The sequence below is a fragment of the Neomonachus schauinslandi genome, chromosome 9 (genome assembly GCF_002201575.2).
Source record: "Neomonachus schauinslandi chromosome 9, ASM220157v2, whole genome shotgun sequence".
Taxonomy (NCBI): domain Eukaryota; kingdom Metazoa; phylum Chordata; class Mammalia; order Carnivora; family Phocidae; genus Neomonachus; species Neomonachus schauinslandi.
The window spans coordinates 11,173,333-11,195,442 of NC_058411.1; the positions used below are offsets into that span (position 1 = coordinate 11,173,333).

The 22,110-nt window shown below is 54.5% G+C and overlaps 1 protein-coding gene across 1 annotated transcript in view; it reads right to left on the reverse strand.

Moving 5' to 3' along the window:
• Positions 1-981: 981 nt before the first annotated feature.
• RIN3 (Ras and Rab interactor 3) overlaps positions 982-22,110 on the reverse strand; it is an 80,099-nt gene continuing 58,970 nt past the window's right edge. Inside the window, exons 7-9 of the mRNA XM_044918050.1 lie at positions 19,140-20,711; positions 16,889-17,197; positions 982-1,208 (exon numbers count right to left, since the gene is read on the reverse strand). Coding sequence (XP_044773985.1) covers positions 982-1,208; positions 16,889-17,197; positions 19,140-20,711 — 2,108 coding nt within the window. The remainder of the gene's footprint in view (positions 1,209-16,888; positions 17,198-19,139; positions 20,712-22,110) is intronic.

Genomic DNA, 22,110 nt, shown 5'->3' on the forward strand with positions numbered 1-22,110 from the left:
CCACTGATTTCCTACATTCTCTGGAAGACAAGTTGTTCTAGCTGCAGAAAATTTTTAACTAATGAGGAGAAAAAAATAGTTCCAGAGGTCCCAGAGCCCAGTCAGAGTTCTATGTGACAATAAACTTCAAGGCTTTACACTCTCCCCTCAGTTTCCAAGAACTCACAGAACCAGCCTCGTCACACTATCACCCCAGAGACTGATACGTGCTAAAAATGCAAACAGATGCAAAGAAGACCAGCTTATCTCAAGAACCACAAGGCCCAAAGGGGACACTCGAGCCCTGAGAGTCTCACTCCGTCCTTTGGGGCTGACATCTCAGAGGACAACTCGGGGCCTCCTCAGGGCTGAGATCTGGGGGGGGCCGTAGCTCAGGGATTCTCGGTGGAGGCATGGCCAAGGCTAAGTGGGTGGGGGGAAGTGGTGGGAAGGACGAAAGGGGAAGGGAAACTGACTGTGGGGTGGAGCAAACCACACCTCTGTCATCATCCTATTGGTGAGAGCAGTGCTCCTTGTCCATAGTATCAAGCTTCTCTTGCTGACAGGGGACCTGGCAAGGGCTGACCGAGCAGGGGGCTGACAGTTCCCAGGACCACCCCTGTCTAAGAACGGATCATTATTCCTTGCTCAGACTCCTTCCCATACATCTGCCCACTGCACCAGCCTTATCTTTTGTGCTGTTCCCTCTGTGAAGTAACGCCTTTCCCACTTCTTGAACTGGCTGGCTCCTAGCCATCCTTCAATGCTCAGCTCGGGGGTCACCTCCTCCTGGAAGGCTTCCCTAACTGCACAGCCTGGGCAATGTGCTCCCATCCGCTCTGGGCTTCTCATCATTCCAACATTTGTCAAGCAGTGGTGACAGGGTCTCTCTATTGGCCCAGCTCCCCTTCTAGTCCGTGAGCCCCCCCCCCAGAACGGGGCCTACGTCGGACCCTGAGTCTTGTCCGCAGGGCTCAGTGGAATCTGGCATCCAGAAAGTGCTTACTGGGCTATGCAGTGTGCCCCGGGTGTGGCTGAGGCCGGTGGCATGCATCGGGCCCCAGTGGCCCAGAGCCAGGCCCGGGCTGGTGACTCACCCTCCCCCAGCTGCAGGGCAGGGTCCATGAGCTCCATCATGTACTCCACGTTGAGGAGCATCTCCGTGAGGTTGCTTCGGGCCAGCACGTACATGAGCACGGGCAAGAAGTCGTCTGCCCCGTAGGGCTTCCCTGGGAGGAGAAAGGATACAGAGGATGGTGAGCATGAGGTTCTCAGTTCCCTGCCTTGGGGAAGAGCACAGTGGTTTGCTGGGTGGGGGATGGTCACTGCTGTAAGAGGAACCTTGCCACTTTCTCGCAACTCAGGACAGGGGAGACCTGGGATCAGCCTTCTCAGGAAGGTATGAGACACGGTCCAGGTTTAGGAAGAAGGAACCAAGAGAGACACCCTCCCCTGGAGTGGGCAGGAGCCAACCCCCCCCTCTTCCCCAGCTCTTTCCCCTCAATGCCCCTTGCTACTTTTTTTTTTTTAAGATTTTATTTTTAAGTGATCTCTACACCCAATGCGGGGCTTGAACTCAAAACCCTGAGATCAAGCCTCGCACGCTCCAGCAACTGAGCCAGCCAGGCGCCCCTGCCCCTCCTTGCTGCTTATTTGACGGTCAAGTTCACATCACACTGATTCACGGAGCCACCCAGAAACAGTTGTCTTTCTTTTTTTTTTTTTTTTTTAAAGAGTTTATTTATTTATTTGACAGAGAGAGAGACAGCGAGAGAGAGGGAACACAAGCAGGGGGAGTGGGAGAGGGGGAAGCAGGCTTCCCGCTGAGCCGGGAGCCCGATGTGGGACTCGATCCCAGGACCCTGGGATCATGAGCTGAGCCGAAGGCAGTCGCTTAACCAACTGAGCCATCCAGGCGCCCCGAAACAGCTGTCTTTCTAATAGTGATGTATTCTGGGAAGTTTCCCTGTCCCTTTAACCACACATCTCCCTCTCCACCTGCAAAACAGAAAGCCCTCCCTCAACCAGTACTATGTGGTTGGAAATTCTACCATTCAACCTTCACTCTATTGGCTTAAGCAGGGCCCTTTCCTGAGGGGTTCTTTTAAAATGTAAATACCTCTGAAAGGAATAACCCATCGCAGGGCACCTGGGTGGCTCAGTCGGTGAAGCATCTGCCTTCAGCTCAGGTCATGATCCCGGGGTCCTGGGATGGAGCCCCACGTGGGCTCAGTGGGGAGCCTGCTTCTCCCTCTCCCCGCCTCCTGCTTGTGTTCTCTTTCTCTCAAATAAATAAATACTTAAAAAAAAAAAAGGAATAACCCATCATTTCTGCTTTTGTAGGAGACGTTCACATGGCTTAGAGCATTCTGACAGTCATAGATGCCTTGGGGAAGAGAGGAGGGTGGCCGGTGAGCCTAAGAGATGCCTTCCCAGTGTGGCTCTGGGCTGGCTCTGGAGACTGACTGTTTGGCAACATAAAGTCAAAGGCTCGCCATGGAAGGGAAGAATTCCTACAAGGACAGAATCCCCTGGAGTCCCTCAGCTGACATCTTGGCATGCCTCTGAGTGCACTGGGGGGAAGGAAAGCTTGGCTGAGCAGCTTTGCATGGTGGGGAATGGCCAAACGGGGTCCCCAGACTCAGCTGGAGGTGACTGTGCCTTTAGGGCCGCAAACTTGGCCTTGAGTTTCCCGGTGGCCAAAGTGAAGAGGATAACAATCAGTTACATCCTTCTCATTGTCCGCGAGAAGAAAACACACCAGTTTCTCAGGGGCACCAAGTCATTTCTCTAATGCTTAGGGCTAATAGAGACATTTCCCTTGTGGCTTCATGAGGGGGACACGATCGGCAAGTTCCTTTGGCACACGTGGGGGCTTAAGTTGACTTCACGATTTTCATTGCTTTGCCTCGAGATGCCGCTCAGGGGGAAGCGCTTCCGGCGCAGAAGCGCGAATTTTATAGCTCATCCTGCAGGCTCTCCTCCAGTCCTTGTAACTATTATGTGAACTAGGCGTTGTTTTGCCCATGCAGAGGAAAAAGCCCTGAGGACGATGAAGGGACTAGAGAGGATCGAAGTCACACCAGGCTGCAGGTACCTAAGAGGAGAATCAACTCCGTTTTGTGTAGATCACTGGTGCGGGCATGTGTGAAGAGCAGTCTGGGCTGTGTCCTAACGTCTACAGAATGTGAGGTGCAAAACCCAGTGGAAAGTGCTCCCAGCGAGTGGTCAGAACGGCTTGGCCATGGCCCACCTGATCGTTCATTCACTCACTCATTCATTCACTCACTCACTCATTCATCCATCCATTCATCCATCCATCCATCCATTCATTCACTCATTCACTTAAACCCTCTTACTAACCACCCTATTCTTTGGGTGTTATGTGCCCAGGTAATAAGATCTGAGTTTTCTGGATTCTGGTGAGGACCAGAACAATGCAAGTAAGAGAAACAGTGTGAAAGAGGTTTTGAAAGGAGGGGGCGAGCTCCACGTTGAATTTAGCAGCTCCTCCAGTGGCATTTGGTCTTGCTGCCTGAGCCCGGACAGGTAGGCACCCTCACGGGGCGCTGGGTCACCCCCAAGGGGTGCGATCGAGCACCGCTTCAGTGGGTTCCACGTGTCCACGCCTCTCCAGCACAGGCCAGGCCAGCCCCTCCTCCCGCGTCCTCCGTGGCCCACCCCCGTACAGCTGCTGGCACCGCGGGGGCCTCCGATCATGTCTGTTCAAGGGGTGCCCCTTCTGCTCACAACGCATCCTTGCTTGGTTTCCCAGAGAACAGTGTGCCTCGTGGCCTGCTTCCTGGCCGCACTCAGCTCCTACATCTGCGAAATGGGGCCAGCAACACCAACCCTGGTGGCCTTTCAGGGTTTTCAAGAGAATAAGATGAGAAAGTACAAACGCATCCCGTCCCTGTGAAGCGCTATGGAAAAGGGAGCTATTGCTGACATCTCTGTTCTGCTTTCTCAAGTGGCCTCAGTTTTTCCATTGTGAAATAAACAGGCTGGAGGGGTTGGTAACACACAGCCCTGAAAAGCAGCGTCAGACCCCGAGCATGAGCCTCGGCGCACTTCTTACCGGCTGTGTGACCTGGGGCTAATCGCTTTACCTCTCTGAGCCCGTATTTCTAGTCATGCATGATGTGACACAGATCACGTGACATGCGGTGGGATTTTGGTGAGAATTCTATATGAAGATTCACCCAGACTGCTCCCACATGCTCCCACGGAAAATGCCTGCTAGAAAACATCCATATTTTCCATTCCAGGTCTGTGTTCTGAGGCTCTCTGCTTATTTGTTTCAAGGTTCCTGTCCCTACCCTGCACCAAATGAGTCTGTTGTTTTTTTTTTTTTAAAGATTTTATTTATTTATTTGACAGAGAGAGACACGGCGAGAGGGGGAACACAAGCAGGGGGAGGGGGAGAGGGAGAAGCAGGCTTCCCGCGGAGCAGGGAGCCCGATGCGGGGCTCGATGCCAGGACCCTGGGATCATGACCTGAGCCGAAGGCAGACGCTTAACAACTGAGCCACCCAGGCGCCCCCAAATGAGTCTGTTTTAAAGAAAGAAAGCTTTGCCCCAAACCTTTATAAGCCTGAGACACAAATTAAGGGTTCTCGGGGCAAGATTTTGTGCCGAGAGTTGTTCTTCATGTTGATAATTTAATTATTAGAATCCTGGCCCACAGGAGATTCTTCTCTTGTTGGAGTTATGCGTTGGGAACTGATGGGACATAGTCCCGTGCCTTTCGGAGTGCGCCTATAACTCACGTGCTAAGAGCTCACTGAATTTCACTAGGCCTCTCGAACACCAATTTCTTCTTGCTGTTGTGTTAATAACTCACCAAGGAATACAATCAGGCAAGCTAACAGTGCGGTGTTGCCCTTCAGGGGTCACTGGGCCGTGTCTGGAGTCGCTGTTTGGTTGTCACATTAGAACAGGGGTGTTACGGGCCCCAAGGCCAGGGATGCTGCTGAGCAGCCTACGATGCCTGGGACAGCCCTCCATCCTAAAGATGTATTCAGCCCCAGACGTCTACAGTTCCAAGGGCAAGAAGCTCTGCTTGAGGGGATAGTGACTTTCAGCAAGAAGGAGGGTCCAGCTCTGGCCCTAGGTTTGGGACTCAGAGGCCCTCTGGACTGTGGCTCTGTGCCTCGTGGGGATGCACAGTCATTCCTTCTTCTCCCCATGCTCTTCCTGAGAATCCTGGCCGACGTTCAGGAAGGGCTTTGGGCCCATCTCCTTGGTTTGCACACATTCTGTTCAGCTACCCCACTGCTGGGCTCCCGTGGTCCCACGACCGTCCCTCCAACTACCCGTGAACATCCCCTCTTTGTCCCTGCAGTACACAGCGGCAGGGCACAGCAAAGGTGAGCAGGAAGCTGAGCTCCCACCACGGTTCCCCGGCTCCGGTGGATCTCTACAGAGACCCTTGAGTCCTTCCCACACCAGGCCCAAGCCAAGTGTTTCATCGTTTCCTAGAAACCAGCCCTTGCTGGGAACCTTCCCAATTCTGTCAAGGAGCCCCCGCCCCCAGCCCCAGGATGCAAGGCCTGGAAGTAGCCCCTTCCTCTGGGGCTCTCTGTTCCCTGTGGACAGGCAGGCCAGAGCCCCAGGGGAGTCTGCCTTCTGACTGCTTCCTGCCCTCACCCTTGGCTTTTTCCAGCCCTACTCCCCTAAGCCTGTCCTCCCAGCAGGGTCTCTGTCCTTTGATCCATTCTGTCCACTAACTCATCTCCTGGGAGTACGACTCTGATCATGCTGTTTCTCAAGAACCATCAATGGCTCCCCACTGCTTAGAGAATCAAGTCCAGACCTCTTCGCCTGACATTTAAGGCCTTCCCCAGTTGCACCCATAAACACCTGTCCGACATGATTGACTGTACCCTCTTCCAGCCACACCATCTAGTCAATGGCCTCAGAATGGGTCACCTGCCTTCCAGGCCTTTGGGACTGGCCACAGTCACCTGGCTGGCATGGCTTCTCCTTGCCTTCCACAGGCCTGAGCCTTCCATCTCCCATCCAGCACCAACATTTGTGGGACACTCTAAAAATGCAAAGCATATTTTATAAACATTTTATCAGTGAATTCCTAAAACAACTCTGTAGGGTGAATTAGATTCATTGTGCCCAGTTTACAGATGAGGGAAGTGAGTCCCAGGGAAGGTAAGCTACTTGCCTAAGGTCACGTGGCTAGGATGCGGTGAACCAGGACTTGAATCCGACTTTTTCTTACCCAGGATCCCATGTTCCTGCTACTTCAACATTCTTCCTTCACGTTCCACCTCCTCCACGAAGCCCTCCTGGGCTGCCGTTGCTACTGGTGCTTATTCTACACTCTACTTTCCAACTTCCAACTCAGAACGACATTCTGCCTTCATCACCTTCCCACATAACATTCCTCTGTGCTGAATCATGGGCCTTTCCCTGAACTCCAAAGGTACTTTCAATCCTTGCGCCTTTGCACACGTAGTTCCCTCTGCCGGGGACATCCCCCCCTCCCGCCCCAACTTTCCCTTACACACTTCTCCTTGCCCTCTCCCACATCCACAGGCACAGCTGGACACTTCTGGCTCCAGCTTCCAAACACCTTGACTAGTTCAGAGCCCTTTTCCTTGGACTGTGAGCACCCCGAGGGCAGGGACGGAGGCTGGGTGAGCTCAGGCAAGTCGCTTAACCTCTCTGAGCCTCTGCTACATCACTGCCTTTGTAGTCCCCAGCACAGGGCTTGGGATGTTAGACATTAACAATGGACTGAACTGAGCCACGCGTGTGTTCCCCCTGGCATCCACTCTGTCCTGCCCGGGGCTGGGGCCATGGTCAAGGAGACTAGGATCCACTGTGGGTCTTGGACAGTGGTGTGCTGGGAAATGCCCAACAACTGGCTCTCCGAAGGAAAAAATAAGCTCTGATTTGCAGGGCTTGCCAATGCCTACGGTCTAAATATTTCCACAGTGGCCCATTTCAAGCTACCAGCATGAACATGGAGGGGGAGAGAAGCACACGATTAGCTCTCGTGACACGACCACCGGACTCAGCACATCAACGGCCTTGGATTCACCAAACCCCATCTCACCGCGAGCAAACATAGGTCCAGAGAAATTTCCTCAAAGCCCCACAGCTGGAGTCCCAGTAGTGGAGGTGTGATGAGAATCTGGGTCTCTCCTCCCTGATGTAGGTGAGGAATGTCCGCATGGGCTCACGGGCTCTCTGACCTGATAGCAACTTCCGGACAAACAGAAGCTTCGAGCATTGTTGCAATGCACTGGCTCCTCCCTGATATTCCAGGGGGAATGAGGGCCGCATTCTCCTTCCCGTGAAGCCGGGAGCCCGAGGCGTGAGCTCAGCCCTGTGGACAGCAGGCACCAGGCAGGGCCACTGTGATGCGGAGGCACAGTCCCAAAACGACTGTCCTGGGCTCAGAACGCCTGGCTCGCATGGACCAGAGACCATGTCCGTCAGGCCGTGCTCCAAAAGCCCTACGGGGCTGTAGCCGGCACGTCCTGCTTTCTTTTTGGCCAGAATTGCATCTGTTTTCCATCTGGAGGCATGCGGGGGGCGCCGATCACACTTTCAAGAGCTGGCCGGGCGCCTTATGCCTCTTTCATTGGTGGGCAGGTTTTGGAGGAGAGTTCTGATAAAAAAAAATGAGCTGAACGTGCTCGCTGGGGTCACACGGGCCGCGAGGAGCACTGCATTAGGAGGCCCCCAACTCTGCCAGCTTCGTGATCTGAGGCCACTCACTCTGAGCCTCAGTGGTCTCATCTGAAAACTGGGAGTAATAATAAAACTCACTCAGACCATCCCGCGGGGTTGTGGTGAGCATCAAGTGAGCGGCTGGATTAAAAATTAGGTTTTGTCATCTAGGAAGAATTACCTAAAAAGAGGAGTTGGCATATGTTTCTGGAAAGGGCTAAGTAGTAGTGATTTTTTTTTTTTTTTTTGAGGGCCACTCCATCTCCATCCCAACTACTCAACTTGGCGGTTGTAACAAAAGCAGCAACACACACCGTATAAGTGAGTGGATGAGGCTGTTTCAATGAGTTTATTTACAAAATCAAGGTGCGGGGGCCAGAGTTGGCCCACAGGCCGTAGTTTGCAGACTCCTGATCTAGATAGAGGAAAGGTGTATCCTCTTACTGTAATTGCCCCTCCAAATCTATTGATTGGGCTCTTATTGAAAGCGGCGGCTGATGCAACAGTCCTGGGGCAGACAAGGCTCATGACTGTGGTGTGCTTTGGTTCTTATCCTCCTCTGGGATTCCCACTTAGAGCCGCTTCCTTCCTCCAGGATGTATTAACCGAAGACCCCCACTTCCCACCAATCAGGTTAGTGCCCTCATGATGGGTTTCCCCTGCCCTGTCACTGCATAATGGAAAAACAAATACTTTCCATTAACTCAGAGGGGCCTCCCCAGACCTCCCAACGCAGAACGGAGAGCTCCTCTGATACCCCCCAGCCCCTTCACCTGGTCTGATTCAGCCCGCCTGCTAGCAGGTTTCAGCATCTGATGACATAGTTTAGACTTCTGTCTTCTGATTTATTACCTGCCTGTCTTCACCAGAATGAAAGCTTTGTGAGGGCACGGGCCCCCGTCATGTGCACCATTCCTATGCAGTCCTTCCCCAGTGCCCGGCAAGCAGTTGGTGTTTAATAAATATATCTGCTAAGTGAATTTGTGGATATCATTTGTCACCCTGCATGACTGACACTTGCTTCGCTCTGTGTTCCCACTCAAATTGTGACCATCTTAAAAACAGGGACTTGGGGGACGCCTGGGTGGCTCAGTCAGTTAAGCATCTGCCTTCGGCTCAGGTCATGATCCCAGGGTCCTGGGATCGAGCCCCACATCAGGCTCCTTGCTCAGCGGGGAGCCTGCTTCTCCCTCTGCCGGCCACTCCCCCAGCTTGTGCTCTCTCTCTCTCTCTGACAAATAAATAAAATTAAAAAAACAACAACAACAAAATAACAGGGACTGGATTTTCCTGTTGACATCCCTGTTGTCCAGAAAGGTTAGTCGGGACTGTTGAATGAATGCATTTATTCGCTAGAAACACAGGATGGAAGGAAGTCGAGAGCATCGATAACAGGAGGTTTTCAATGTAGGTTTCCAGCTCGAGCCTTTCATGCGGGGGTATTTTATAGAGGACTTGGCTTCTCTGGTTGATTCCCAGTGGGGGCAGCAGGGCTGGCCCGAAAATGGCCCCCAGCTAGGCTTGTGGCCTCTAGAGAGCTCTCTGCAACCAGATTGCAACCCACTGGTCTGGTCTGACCTCCTGGCAGTGCGGTTGGAAGGGCTGGAGCCCACGGAGCAGGGACGATTGGGTGGAGCACCCCACTTGCAGTTTGTGGCTGACATGAAGTGAGAAGCCAGCCATCCACCCACAGAGCCCCCCAGAGCTACCCTCTTGGGTCATTTGGGCTGTCTGCAGATGCTGCCCGAGCGTCAGTTCTGCTTTGAGCAACACCGCATCCCGGAGGAAATCACTCCAGCTCCCCACGTTCCTCTTTGGGGAGCTCAGCCTACAAGCCAGTCCAGCCCCATGGGCCGTGGGCTTGGAGCCCTGCAGCCAAAAGTCCCAGCCTGGCTGGAAAAGGCATGAGGCCGCCTGTGACTTGGGTCTGACTTCCTTGAGGTCAGCTCTGCCCCGGGATGCCCCAGGGAGGCAGGACAGCACAGGGGTTCAGCCCAGTACCTGGATCCAAGTCCCAGCTCTATACCACTCCCTGGCTCGGGTATGACCCTGCGTGTGCTGCCCGATCTCGCTGAACCTCAGTTTCCTTGACTATACAATGGGACAATAGCATCCACACCTCGTTAAGTGGTTGGGAGGATTCAGTGACAAGACAGATGGAAAGAGATGAACATGGTGTCTGCCGGGCTCCCGGCATGTGAGAAATGTCCGACACGGCCTGATTCAAGACAGGAGGGTAACGGGTCTCCTCATCCTCAGAGCACGACATCTCAGAGGCCCTGAACCCTATTTTGGGTGTGGGGTATAAAAGCAAGATTATGCGGGGTGCCTGGCTGGCTCAGTCAGTTAAGTGTCTGACTCCTGATTTTGGCTCATGATCTCAGGTCATGAGCTCAGGCTAGTGAGATCGAGCCCCATGTTGGGCTCTGCTTGGGATTCTCCCTCCCTCTCCCTCTATCCCTCCCTCTGCACATGTTCTCTCTTTCTCGCTCTCAAATAAATAAATAAATATTAAAAAGAAAAAAAAAAGGCAAGATTATGCTTTGCTTCCAGGCCTGGCCCTTATGTTCTCTCTCTCTCTGTCACCTGGATGTCAATGCCCAGGAGGATTTACAAAGCCTCCCTCAGCCTGGATCCCTGAATGACTATATGGAGCAGAGCCCAGCCCCACCCCCACACTCCTGCGTTTGACTAGACTGACATGAGTGAGAAACAAACTTTTACTGGATGAGACTGCAGGGTTTATCTGTTAGAGCAGCAAGTATTTTCTTTAACTAATTATCTCCTTACCTAATTATCTATAGCTATTTCAAAAAGAGCAGAAAGAAATCCACCAAAATACTAATTGTCTTTTTCAACAATAAACATTAGTGACTTCTGTCATCAGCAATCAGGTTAGACTTTTTTAACACAGATTTTTAAAAAAACCAACAGCCTGACCTCCCTCTCCGTCCTCCTGACCCCTGGTCAGTGTCTCAGGCCCCTCGGGGTCCGTCCTCCACCCATTCAACTCCCAGCCTCTGCCCCCACCTGAACCAGAAGCAGAGTCCCAGCTGGCTCTGTGGAGTCTGCCAGGGAGGTGAATGGCCAGGGACCCCAGGGGGCCCAGGACCCTGAGCCCACCAATCTGGCCCTCAATCTAACCACCTGCCTGCTGGGCCCCCTCTCTCCCGAGTCAGGAGCCAGGTTCCCTCTCGTCAAGTGTAGCATCATGGTGTTTACACCAACTCTCGAAGGCACAGAATAAAGGCAGCCCGTTGGCCCTCACTGTCCTCCTCCCATTGCCTGCCCTTTATCAAAAGAAGGTTCTTTATGTTCTTTTAGAAAGAACCCCACATGTGTACCCGCCACACTCCTCCTTCCTTCTTCCCTCTTGCATTTTCGGGAGGGGTTCCCGGGCTTGACTCTATTTCTCCCCAACAGCAGGGCCAGCCCTGAACGTCTGCTCTTGGACACTGAGAACGTGGGAATGACTTGTCTGTGAAAGCAGAGGGAGAAACGATTCTAGAAGTTCTGACTGCTCTCCCCAAGCCTCATGAAGTCTGTGAGCAACCAAGTCTGTCTGCTCCTTGCTGCAGGAGGGAGGGCCAAGCTCCCCCAAAGCCACCTGTCTCCGCAAACACCCACAAACACCCGCACTGCCTGACACAGGCCCCTAAACCTGCTACCGTGGAGGAGGGCACCCGATGGGGCTTCAGGAACCCTGAGAACTGGGTACAGTCATCAAAGCATAGGCCTTAGAGGGAGGAAATCCTTTTGTCTCCTGGGCACAGAGAGCATCCGCCCTTCGGGGAAAGACGGCCCAGCCAGTGAACTCAGGCCTGGGTCTCCGAGCTGAGTGCTTTGCTTAGTGCTCCAGCAGGGCTTGCCAGCAGCTAGGCCACGGGGACACCACAGGCTGCTTTCGCCAGCGTCACATAATGGCTCAGAGGCATGCAGGTGGAGCATCTTCCCTGGAAAGAAGGGGGCTCGTGGGGGTGGGAGTGGGAGGGAAGGGCTGTTTTCTGCTTTAGGTGGGTCAGTGGTAGAGGGAGGCAGGACCCAAGCCCGAGTTCTGCCTTTCCACAGGGGCGCAGATAGCTCCCAGGCCTGCTGGTCTGCGGACCACACTTTGAGCAGCAAGTCACTGGAAGCGTCTGGCAGAAGGGAGGTGTGAGCTGAAGGCCTGGGGTAGAGGGCCTGGCCCTGAGATCGCCGAACGTCAAAGTCAGAAGAGAATTTAAGAGTCAGTCGGGATGGGGCTGAAAATGCATAACCTCAAACTAATCACACGGAAACATCTGACAAACACAAAATGAGGAACTTTCATCAAAAAGAACCAAAGGTGGGCGGTGGGGAGGGAAACCTGTATTCCTTCAAGATAGCAACGTCATAAAAAACAAAAGCCGTGAGGGCGCCTGGGGGGCTCAGTCCTTAAGCGTCTGCCTTCGGCTCAGGTCACGGTCCCAGGGTCCTGGGATGGAGCCCCGCATCGGGCTCCCTGCTCTGCGGGGAGCCTGCTTCTCCCTCTCCCACCCCCTCTGCTTGTGTTCCCTCTTTCGCTGTGTCTCTCTCTGTCAAATAAATAAATAAAATCTTCAAAAAAAAAAAAAAAAGCCGTGGAAATGTTTCAGATTAAAGGAAGTAAAAGACACCTGACAACTAATTGCAACACCTGACCCGCGCCTGTTTCTCGAACGGGAGGAGGAAAACACCAGCAAGACCCTTATTATCTCCAGTGACAGCCTGGAATACAGATGGCGGCTTGGGTAAAAATATCGTATCAACGTCAACTTACCAAGTGGACAACGTTCCTGTGGTTATGCAAGAGAATATCCCTATTCTTAGAAAAGTGTTTAGGGGTAAAGAGCCCAGATGCATGTCACGCACCCTCAGACAATTCAGGAAAAAAACATCATGTATGCACAGAGTGTGTAAATGATAAAGCAAATGAAACAAGATATTAACAATCCACATAAGGTATGTGGATGTTCCTATTTTAATGCAGTATTTCTATTCTTAAAGTTTGTGAAGTCTGAAGTTATTTCTAAATGGAAGGTTTAAAAGCTAAAATATTCATTTATGGGCACGCCTGGGTGGCTCCGTCGGTTAAGCGTCCAACTCTTGGTTTCGGCTCTGGTCGTGATCTCGGGGTCGTGAGATCGAGCCCTGTGCTGGGTTCCACGCTGGGTGTGGTGCCTGCTTTAGATTCTCTCTCTCTCCCACTGCCTATGCCCCTCCCTACCCCCTCACTCAATTAATTAATTAAAAGCTAAAATACTTAGCAGCAGAATGGGTTATTTCAAACAAAATCCCATGTGGAATTCCATGTGTCAAACAGAGACAGGCAGGGGTGTGGCCCAGCCTGTGTTGTGTCCCTATGGTGGCCCCAGGGGTACCTCTGGGAACCCAGCATGGAAACCGCTGAGTGGTGGGGAGGCAGCCATTCCCGCATGCTCACATGTTAGACACTCACACACATTTTGGTTGCATCTGATCCTCGAAACAGCCCTGAGAGGCATTCCCAGGCCCATTTTGAGAAAACCAAGGTGGAGGAGATTCACACCTCCTGGGGGCCTCCACCGACCAGATGTTTTCTATGTGCTCTCGCACCTCCTGATGAGCAGGTCTTATCCCCATTTTACACACCTGCGGAGGCCTGTGAGATTCATGTCCAAGGCTACAGCACTGAAGCTGAGGTTCAAGCCCCGGTCTGTGAAGGAGCCCCAAGGCCCCTGCTCTTCTTGGCCAAAGCTGCTTCCTCACAGGTGAAGAAGTTGAGGCTCCGAGTTGGGCATCCCCAGCCTGCTCATGGCAGCGGTGAGATGGGAAGCCCTTGGACTCACAGTCCAGTGCTCCCCCAGCAGTGGGAGGGGAACACAGTGTCCCTTGATGAGACACCCATCTGTTCCCAGTGGGGAATCTTCCCACTGAGCCCTGGCCCCGGCCTGAATTTCTGGGCTGGCTTTTGAATCAGCAGAGAGAGTCCAGCCTCCCTCCCTCCTGCAAGGACAGGGAAACTCTGAGCCCCCTTGTTCATCTCTGTTCTTTCCTGGTCTTCGCTTGTGCACATCCGCTCTAGGACTGCCTTGCCTTCCTTTCCTCTCCCTCAAAATTAGCCATTCCCTCCCCTATTCCCTGCTTTCTGCTAAGTTTTTAATAAGTCAATTCACCACCAGCAAGAATCATGGTGTTTGAAGTCACTGCCAAGGGACTGGGTGTTTAAAAGAACTGCAGGGGCGCCTGGGTGGCTCAGTCGGTTAAGCATCTTGACTCCTGGTTTTGGTTTACGGTCCTGGGATCAAGCCCCGTGTTGGGCTCTGTGCTCAGTGTGGAGTCTGCTTGAGATTCTCTCTCCTTTTCCCTTTGCCCCTGCCCCCACTCACACACACAATCTCTATCGCTCTCTCTCTCAAACAAATAAATTAAAAAAAAAAGAATTGCACGAAGCCCAAGGCTTCTGAGTAAACTAGGACTTACTGAGAATGGAATTGTCCTTTTAGGCCCCAAACTGTCTCCCTGATAATGCCTCAGGGTCCGTGGAGCCCTTGGCCCGGCACAGCCCCAGAAGAAAAGATTCCCCCGGTTAGAAGTTCAGATAGGGAAGGTAAGTGTCCAGATTAAGTACCAGCCGCTGGGCTAGATGCAAATTTGCAGACTCAATTAAATCTCACAGTAGCCCCATAAGGTGGGTATGGCTGTGCCCATTTAAGGGGGAAACTGAGGCTCCCCGCACCTAAGTAACCAGAATACAGTCACATAGCTGGGAAGGAAACCTGGATCTTTCCCTTCCACATCCCTCTGAGGTCCCCGGCCAGCCCGTTTGATGTCTCTCTGAGGCTGCTTGCAGCAAAGGGTCCCTCGGGGTTCTGTGTCTTTTCTGGCTCCATCTAGCTGCTCCCTCACCGCACTGTGCAGGACGTCCCGAGCTCCCCCCACCCAGCTGCTGCAGATCTGGCTTGCCTCTCGCTCTCAGAAGGTCTGGAAAGGTCCTGGCCAGCGCTTTGCCACACCACCATAGGGTCTTAACCTTGAGCTTCCCGCTGCTGCTGGGAGGCATGCCGGATGTTGCCCCAGGGCTCCACACCCCTGGGACTGAGTGTGTCGTGAGAGCTTGGGGTTCTGCAGGCTGCTTGAGGCCCCTCATCTTACTTCCTTAGGGGTTTTTAAGGAATATACTTGGCAGTGGAGTTCACATGCTGGACGGCTCTCTGGGGTCCAGATGGCATAAGACCCTAGGTCACAAAGCCTTACATCCGCCCCATGATAACGAAATCTCCACTTCCCCACCCCATCTCCCCTACAAGGCTCTCTCTCCCAATCCATTTCCAACATTCTGCTAAACGGTGATTGGGAAGTTCTAACTTAACATGGGATCTGCTTTCAGGGAACAATGCTCCTTCTAAGACTGCAATCGGATGCAGGTCAGCTTAACCCAAAAGAGTGACTCCAACCTGGAATTGTGGCCAGTACCAGGCCTGTGAGGGAGCTTTCCTGGGGGAGGGGGCCTTGCACCATCCCTCAATTGCTTTTTCCTGGCCTGTGGTCAGATGGGCCTGCTCTTCTCCAAGTCAGATGGAGAGAATCCCTTGCCTAAAACAGCCAGCATTGGTTGGGCCTGCCATGTACGTGCATTGAGGTTGACGTTTTACATACGTTGCTTCTAATATTCACAAGTGACTAGTATGGCTTCTGAACCATTAGGGGTCTGAGTGTCCCCTTTGTAAACAGCTTCTTTAAGTGAGGAAACTGACCTTTAAGGGGTTAAGTAAATCATTCGAGGTCACACAGATAGTGATAGATCAGGAACTGAAACCCAAGTCTGTGTGGCAACAGACGTCACAATCCTTCCACTCTCCATTACCACCGCTGCCATGTACAGTCACACAGGTTGCTCACCAAACAAGGGCATCCGGCTGAAGAGGTGATCGGGGCATGAAATCCAGCCACCATTCTGTTCACTAAGGTGTGCACCATGGTGCAGTCAGGCCTGTTCTTGTCTTCCTAGAGGAGCCCTGTGGTAAATGGATTATCAACGGTCCCAGTGATTCCCTTCCCTACATCGGTGCCCCTTGCGATGTTAATTCGCAGCTCTTCCCATCAAGCAAGGTTAGTTCCTTGCCCCTTGAATCTGGGCTGGTCTTGTGAGTAAAAACGCCAGTGAAATATGTCCGAGTGTCATTGTGTCAAGTCAAACCCAGGCCTGAGGAGGCCTTCCGGGCTTCACTTGCCCTCTTGGACCCCAACCATGGGTACAGGCCCAGGCTAACCTGCTGGAGAAAGAGAAACATGTGGCCCCGTAGCCCGCATTCCTGGCCAGTCAACTGCCAGGCAACCACCCAACATACGAGCAAGGCCCTCCTAGCCCAGCCTGCCTCCAAATAAGCCCCTCCGGCCGCGGCCCCGCGAGCCAGCCCAGGCAAGCTCAGGCGCAGACAAGCTCAGGCGTGCCTGCCCAGATCAGCATCACTGCCACACCTACAGGGGAGCAACAATAAATGCGGACAGATTTGACCGGAGCTGGAGTGGCTGTTACGCGTTGAAGTGTTTCCCTCTGAAATTCATAAGTTGAAGTCCGAACCCTCGGTGCCTGGGAATGGGACCTTATTTGGAAATAGGGTCATTGCAGATGTTATCAGTTAAGATGAGGTCATACTGAAGTAGGGAGGGGGTTCCTAATTCAATATGCCTGATGGCCTCAAAAAATGGGGAAGTTTGGACACAGACACACACACACACACACACACGGAGAATGCCCTGGTGTTGCCACAAGCCAAGGAACTCCCAGAAGCTGGGAGAGAGGCCTTCCCTCGAGCCGTCTGAGGGAGTATGACCCTGTGACACCTTGATCTCCCACTTCCAGCCTCCAGAAGTGTCAGACGATCGATGTGTGTTGTTCCAAACACCTGCTTTGGGGTACTTTGTTACACCAGCCCTCAGACACTAATAGAGAACCTTCTCCGAATCAACACGAACGCGCAGTGTGCTTGGCCTTCCTCCAGCGTGGAAGCTAATCACGGCCCTCCACCTGATCCCCAGGTAACCCCAGAGAGGTGCGCAGGAATTCCACCCCACCATGCCCTGTCCTGCCTCAACAGGACTCGGAACCTGGAAAGCCTTCTCTAGTGCCTTCCAAGGGCTCCGGAGTCCTTGCTGGGGAGGGGTCACAGGCCCATACAATATTGCTGTTCCTAGAGAGAGCCCCTAGCCCAGCCTCCTCCGGCTGCCTGCCTACCTGGGTTGCCGAGGGCCATGGAGTCGTAGATGAGCTTACAGGTCTTGAGCAGGATGGCGATCTTCTTCTCGGGCGAGTAGGCCTTGTGCATGCTGGTGAACTTTTGCAGGATCTTCTCCATGACGGGCACCTCCGGCACGCTGGTAGTCACACCCAGGTCCGTGGTGGTGGTGGCCAGGATCACCAGCTGGTTCTCCTTGAGCTGCTGCAGCGAGCCATCCTTGCTGTGGATCTCATGCAGGCACGAATTGATGGCTTCTTTCAAGGGCTTTAACACACACTTGTACAAGGCCGACTCCACAATGGCTTCTGTAGGGGGGCAAGAGTGGGAGGGTGAGGAACCCAGGCACCCAGCTTCGGTGCCCAACAGTGTGGTTGTCCCCATCTCCCGGTCCCCGGAAGGATATACTCAGTGCCCCAGTAGCTATACCTTGTAGTTCTGACACAGGAGGCCCTGCAGTACATTCAGCAGAAAGCCACGCACAAAGACACGGGTACAGGAGCCCTCTGGGACTGAAACATTGCGTCTTAATGCTTTTCACAGGGCCTGGAACTGATGAAAGTCTCACAGGGCTGCCTACCAATGCATAACTTCAAAGGGCACTATTTACATGGTGGTTGTGCAGTATACAACCTGCGCAGTTGTACATGCAGGGCCCGGGTGCCCAGTAAATGTTTGGTAGAATGATTCTTGATGTCTCTCTCTGAATTCTCAAATCCACTTGCCTCGAGGCTCAAGAATATAGTATATCCAGAATCTGCCTTCTCACCACTTCCACGGAGACCACCTTGACCTGGGCTGCCATCATCTTTTCCTTGAGTTATATGAGTAGTCTCTTGCCCTGGCCCCTTTTCATCTATTCTCAGTACCCCAACCAGCATAATCCTGTTATGGCATGTTTGACCATGACATTCATAATCCAATGTGCCCAGAATTCTCCAGTGGCTCCCATCTCATGCACAGTAGAAGCCAGAGTCTTCCCCATGGCTTATAAGGCCCCCCCTTGTAGTCTGCTTTCACTTATCACCTTGCCTGCTCCCCTGTGTTCATGCTGCTCCAGCCACCCTGGCCTCCTTGCTGCTCTGTTCCTGCCGCAGGGCCTTTGCACCTGCTATTCCCGTTGCCTGGAGAAGTCACTCCACAGTTATATACATGACCTCTTCCTTCATTGTTCAAATGTCATCTTATCTGAGAGGCATCCCGATCGGCTAGTGGAATGGGATTTAGTCTGCTTCAATCACACGGCAACTCTGCAACCTACATGCTATTATCCCCACTCTACAGATGGACTAACTCAGGCTCTGATGGTGTGGGCCTCAGCTAGGTGGGCATGAACAAGAATGTGAACCCATGTCTACCTGACACCGTGGCGATACTTGTCCACTTTGGTTGACAGTCGGGAAATGTTCTTGGGAAGTTTTTTTGGCTCTATTCCATCCCCAGGGCAGGGCACAAGTGCTGTCCCTATAGGGACACCTGAGCTGCCCTATCCCTGGGGGGGTAAGGGGGGGCCCATGCTCCCGTGGTTGAGTCTCAGTAGAGATCCAGATAACGTTCCCCTGCCACGCAGGCCTGGGCTTGGCCCACGTCCAGGTTTGGTGCTGGCCCTCCCCGTCCCAGGTCCTCATCCTACCGCCTCCTTCTTCCCCTTGGTTTCTCCAGCCTCTGCAACAGGAGGACATGTGGATGCCCTCGTCTGCCTCAGCCCACCCCCACCCATCCTTCCAGGCCCATAGCCTGGCCCCACTGCCCTCAGAGCCTCTGCAGCGAGAGGTGCGGCGACCCGAAGGCAGGGACTCGTGGTTAGTGTCCCCAGTGCCTCTGGCTCCGTGACCTTGGCCAAGTCCTTCCCCCTGACAGGTCCTGTTTCCTCATCTCCAAAGGGAGGGGGCTGCAGCCTGTGCCCTCTGGGGGGCCTGCATCTCTGAGAGCCCCAGGAGCTGCAGAGACCACTCCGGCCCTCCGCAACCACGCACGGTGGTTGGTACTTCTTTTACCTCTAATTGCTCCCTGCGAAGTGTCTCCCTAATGGAATCAGTAGCATCCTGGGCAGGAGGGGCCGGGGAGGTCCGGCCGGCCTCGCCTGGGGTTGAGGTTCCTCCACCATCTAACTGGCACAGGGACGAACTTGGAAGTAAGCGGCCGCACAGCAGAGGGGTTCAGTTCGTGGGAAAGGGGGGGACTTCTGGAAATCACCCCTCCCTCCTGCCCACTCCCAGCGCCCCCCCCCGCCCCGGGCCCCAGACTGACCCAGCTCGTCCTCGGCGTGCAGGGCAGGGTCCACCAGGGCCTTGAGCTCGGTGCTCTGCAGCAGGTAGCTCTTGAGCTGGGTCATCATGGTGCGGATCTCCTGCAGCATCTCTGTGCTGGAGGTCTGGCGCACCATCATCTCCAAACTGTACACCTTGTAGTCCTGCACCAGGTTGCCGAAGTACGAGGCCTTGTCCTGCGCCAGTTCCACCACCCTCTTGGACAGCTTGCGGTTGTTGGAGAGGAGCGCGTGGAAGACATTGGTGAAGCTCACGAAGCTCAGACGGTGGCGCGCCTTGCCCAGGATCACCGAGGACTTCTTCTTCCCCCCAGGGCCGCTCAGCTGTTCCAGCTCCTCTTCTGTGCTGCTGGTTGAGTAGGAGTCCTGGTCTGTGGCCGAGGCGGGCACTCCCAAGCTGTCCAAGAGGGAGGCCAGGGAGCCCTTGAACTCTGCTGTGCTCTGGGGCCGGGTGCTGGACGGGGCGTGCGGGCTCTGGGGCCTGGCTTGGGAGGCAGGGCTCTGGCCTTCTCTGGGTGGACCGGGCGTGGGTTTCTCGGGGGCTCCCTCCTTCGTGCACGACTCGGTGCTCTCCAGGTGGCTTGGAAGTCCTGAGGCCAGCTGTCGGGAGATCCGTTTCCTCCTGGGGGGCGGGATTGGGGGTTGTCGGATCTTCCTCGGCGGCTCTGGCAGGCTGCCCGGCTCACTGGCTTTGGCCGCTGCTTCCTGACCTTGCTCTGTTGTCCTCTGAGGCCTGTCCCCAGGACTGTCTGAGGTCCCCTGGGGAGGCAGGCTGAGCGGGGATGCCCTGGAAAGACCTAGCTGGTCCCCCTCTGCGGCCATCCCCCTGTCCACTTGCCCTGCGCTCTGGTGCTCCAGGGAGACCTTCTCAGAGATGCGGCGTCTGGGAGGAGCAGCAGGGAAGTTCTTCTTCCCTGGGACTGGAGGGGCAGGGGTCTGTGGCAAGGGGCCAGGAGATGCCCCTGACTTCATCTCTTCCTCCCTGAGGGGGCCCAGGCCTGTGGGCTGTGAAAGCCTCTCACAGGCTGCCATGGGTGGCTGGCTTGGATGGTCGGGGGGGCCTGGGGCATGGGGTGCTAGACGGGGGGCGGACACCGGGGGTGTGGGAGGAAGGGCCTCTGGAGGCAGGGGAGCAGCCACTGGGCGGGTACTGGGCAAAGGACAGGCCAGAACAGGAGAGGGGGGTGGAGGAGGCCGGAGCGGGCCAGAGGGTTGGAGCAGGGGTGCCGGGGGAGGGGGTGCTGGGCGGCGAGGGGCCCACTTGGAGGTGGGTGAGGTAGCAAAGGAGGTGGGAGGCAGCAGGCGCGAGGGGCAGCTTCCAGGGGGTGGCTGGTCGGCAGGCAGGGCACTGCCGCCACAGTCCTCGATGAAAATCGGATTCACAAACCACAGGCGGTCATTTCCTATGGACAGCTCAATTTCACACGAGCAGTTCTCGTAATGGGCGCTGGACCTGAGGCTGGAGGCTGGGGGTGCTCCCGGGGCTGGGTCTCTTGGGGGCTCCGTGGGGCTCCCACCACCTCGCCGGGGGTTCAGTGAGGAGTCCCAGAAGCCTGTAGAGACAAGAGAGAGAGAGGCTGATCAGTCCCCAAACCAGGTTCCCTGCTGCCTGCCCGGCAGAGTGGGGGGGTGGGGGTGGGGCTGGTGATTGTGGGAGGGGTGGGGGCAGGGCTGTGACCAGCGTTTGCTTCACTGCTCTGAGGGTTATTTCCCCTCTCAGGCTGCTTTAAACCTCTCCCACCACTTCCTGCCTGGAGAGGGGAAGCCCCGTTTGATCGTCTGGGGCTCTGCGGGGGTGGGGCTGGGACCCGTGGTGACAGGGTCAGCTCTAGCTCTGCCCCTTGGCACATGAGAGCTCATCAGGAGGGCACCGATGGCTTGGGGGGGCTGGCAGTCACGTGTTGGGGGGACAGAAGGCAAGGGGTTCTGCAGCTGATCGGCTGGGTGCCCTGGGGCAGGTGACTTGACCTTTCCAGGCCTCCGTCTCTGGTCATCTCTAGAATGGGGATCCCCACAGGGAAAGGTGCTTTGGACCTGTTTTGGCCACCACGGTGGCTGTGTGCGGGAGGAACGAAGTATGCATGTGGCCGGTGAGCTCAGACCTGACCATCCAAATGGGGAACACCAGCCCCACTGCAGAATGCCCTGGACTGTCAATCTCTATGTTAAAACAGGCAAATGTCCCATGCCTCCTGTGTGTGTGTGTGTGTGTGGTAAAGGGGGGTGGGTCAGAAAGTGGGGTAGGAGGACCCTGCACTGCTGGCTCTCGGTTCTAGCACAGACCTTTCTCCTGACCCATCCCTCACAGACAGCCCACGGCTGTGGCCACCAATGCAGGCCTGTCCCTCTCCAGACAAGCTTGGTCAGTGCCAGGCTTGTTCTGGGTAAGGGCCATGGGACATCCCAGCTGAAAGGGCACAGGTGGTTGGCTAGCTCAGGAATTCTTGAGCTCCTGACCTCTGGGTACCAATACTATTGAGGAGCTGATGGCAGCTCAGGATCCTCCAAAAAGGGTGCAAAGTTTTGCGAATCATTTCTTTTTTCTTTTTCTTTTTTAAAGATTGTATTTATTTATTTGACACAGAGAGAGATCACAAGTAGGCAGAGTGGTTGGCAGAGGGAGAGGGAGAAGCAGGCTCCCTGCCGTGCAAGGAGCCCGACGCAGGACTCGATCCCAGGACCCTGGGATCATGACCTGAGCCGAAGGCAGATGCTTAACCGACTGAGCCACCCAGGCGCCCTTGCGAATCATTTTAGATGGTGTATAGGCCACCCTGGGCTCACTCCAGCAGTTCCTCCTGGAGAGCAGCAGGGACACCAGTCTCCTCAGCTTGTTAATTTTAGAGACTGATAGTGCAGAGTCCCTTGTTAACCATGGGGCCAGGCCTCCAGCCTCTCATCCTGAGCTCCTTACTTCTGGGAGGGATTCGTCACTAAGAAAACTGCCAAAAA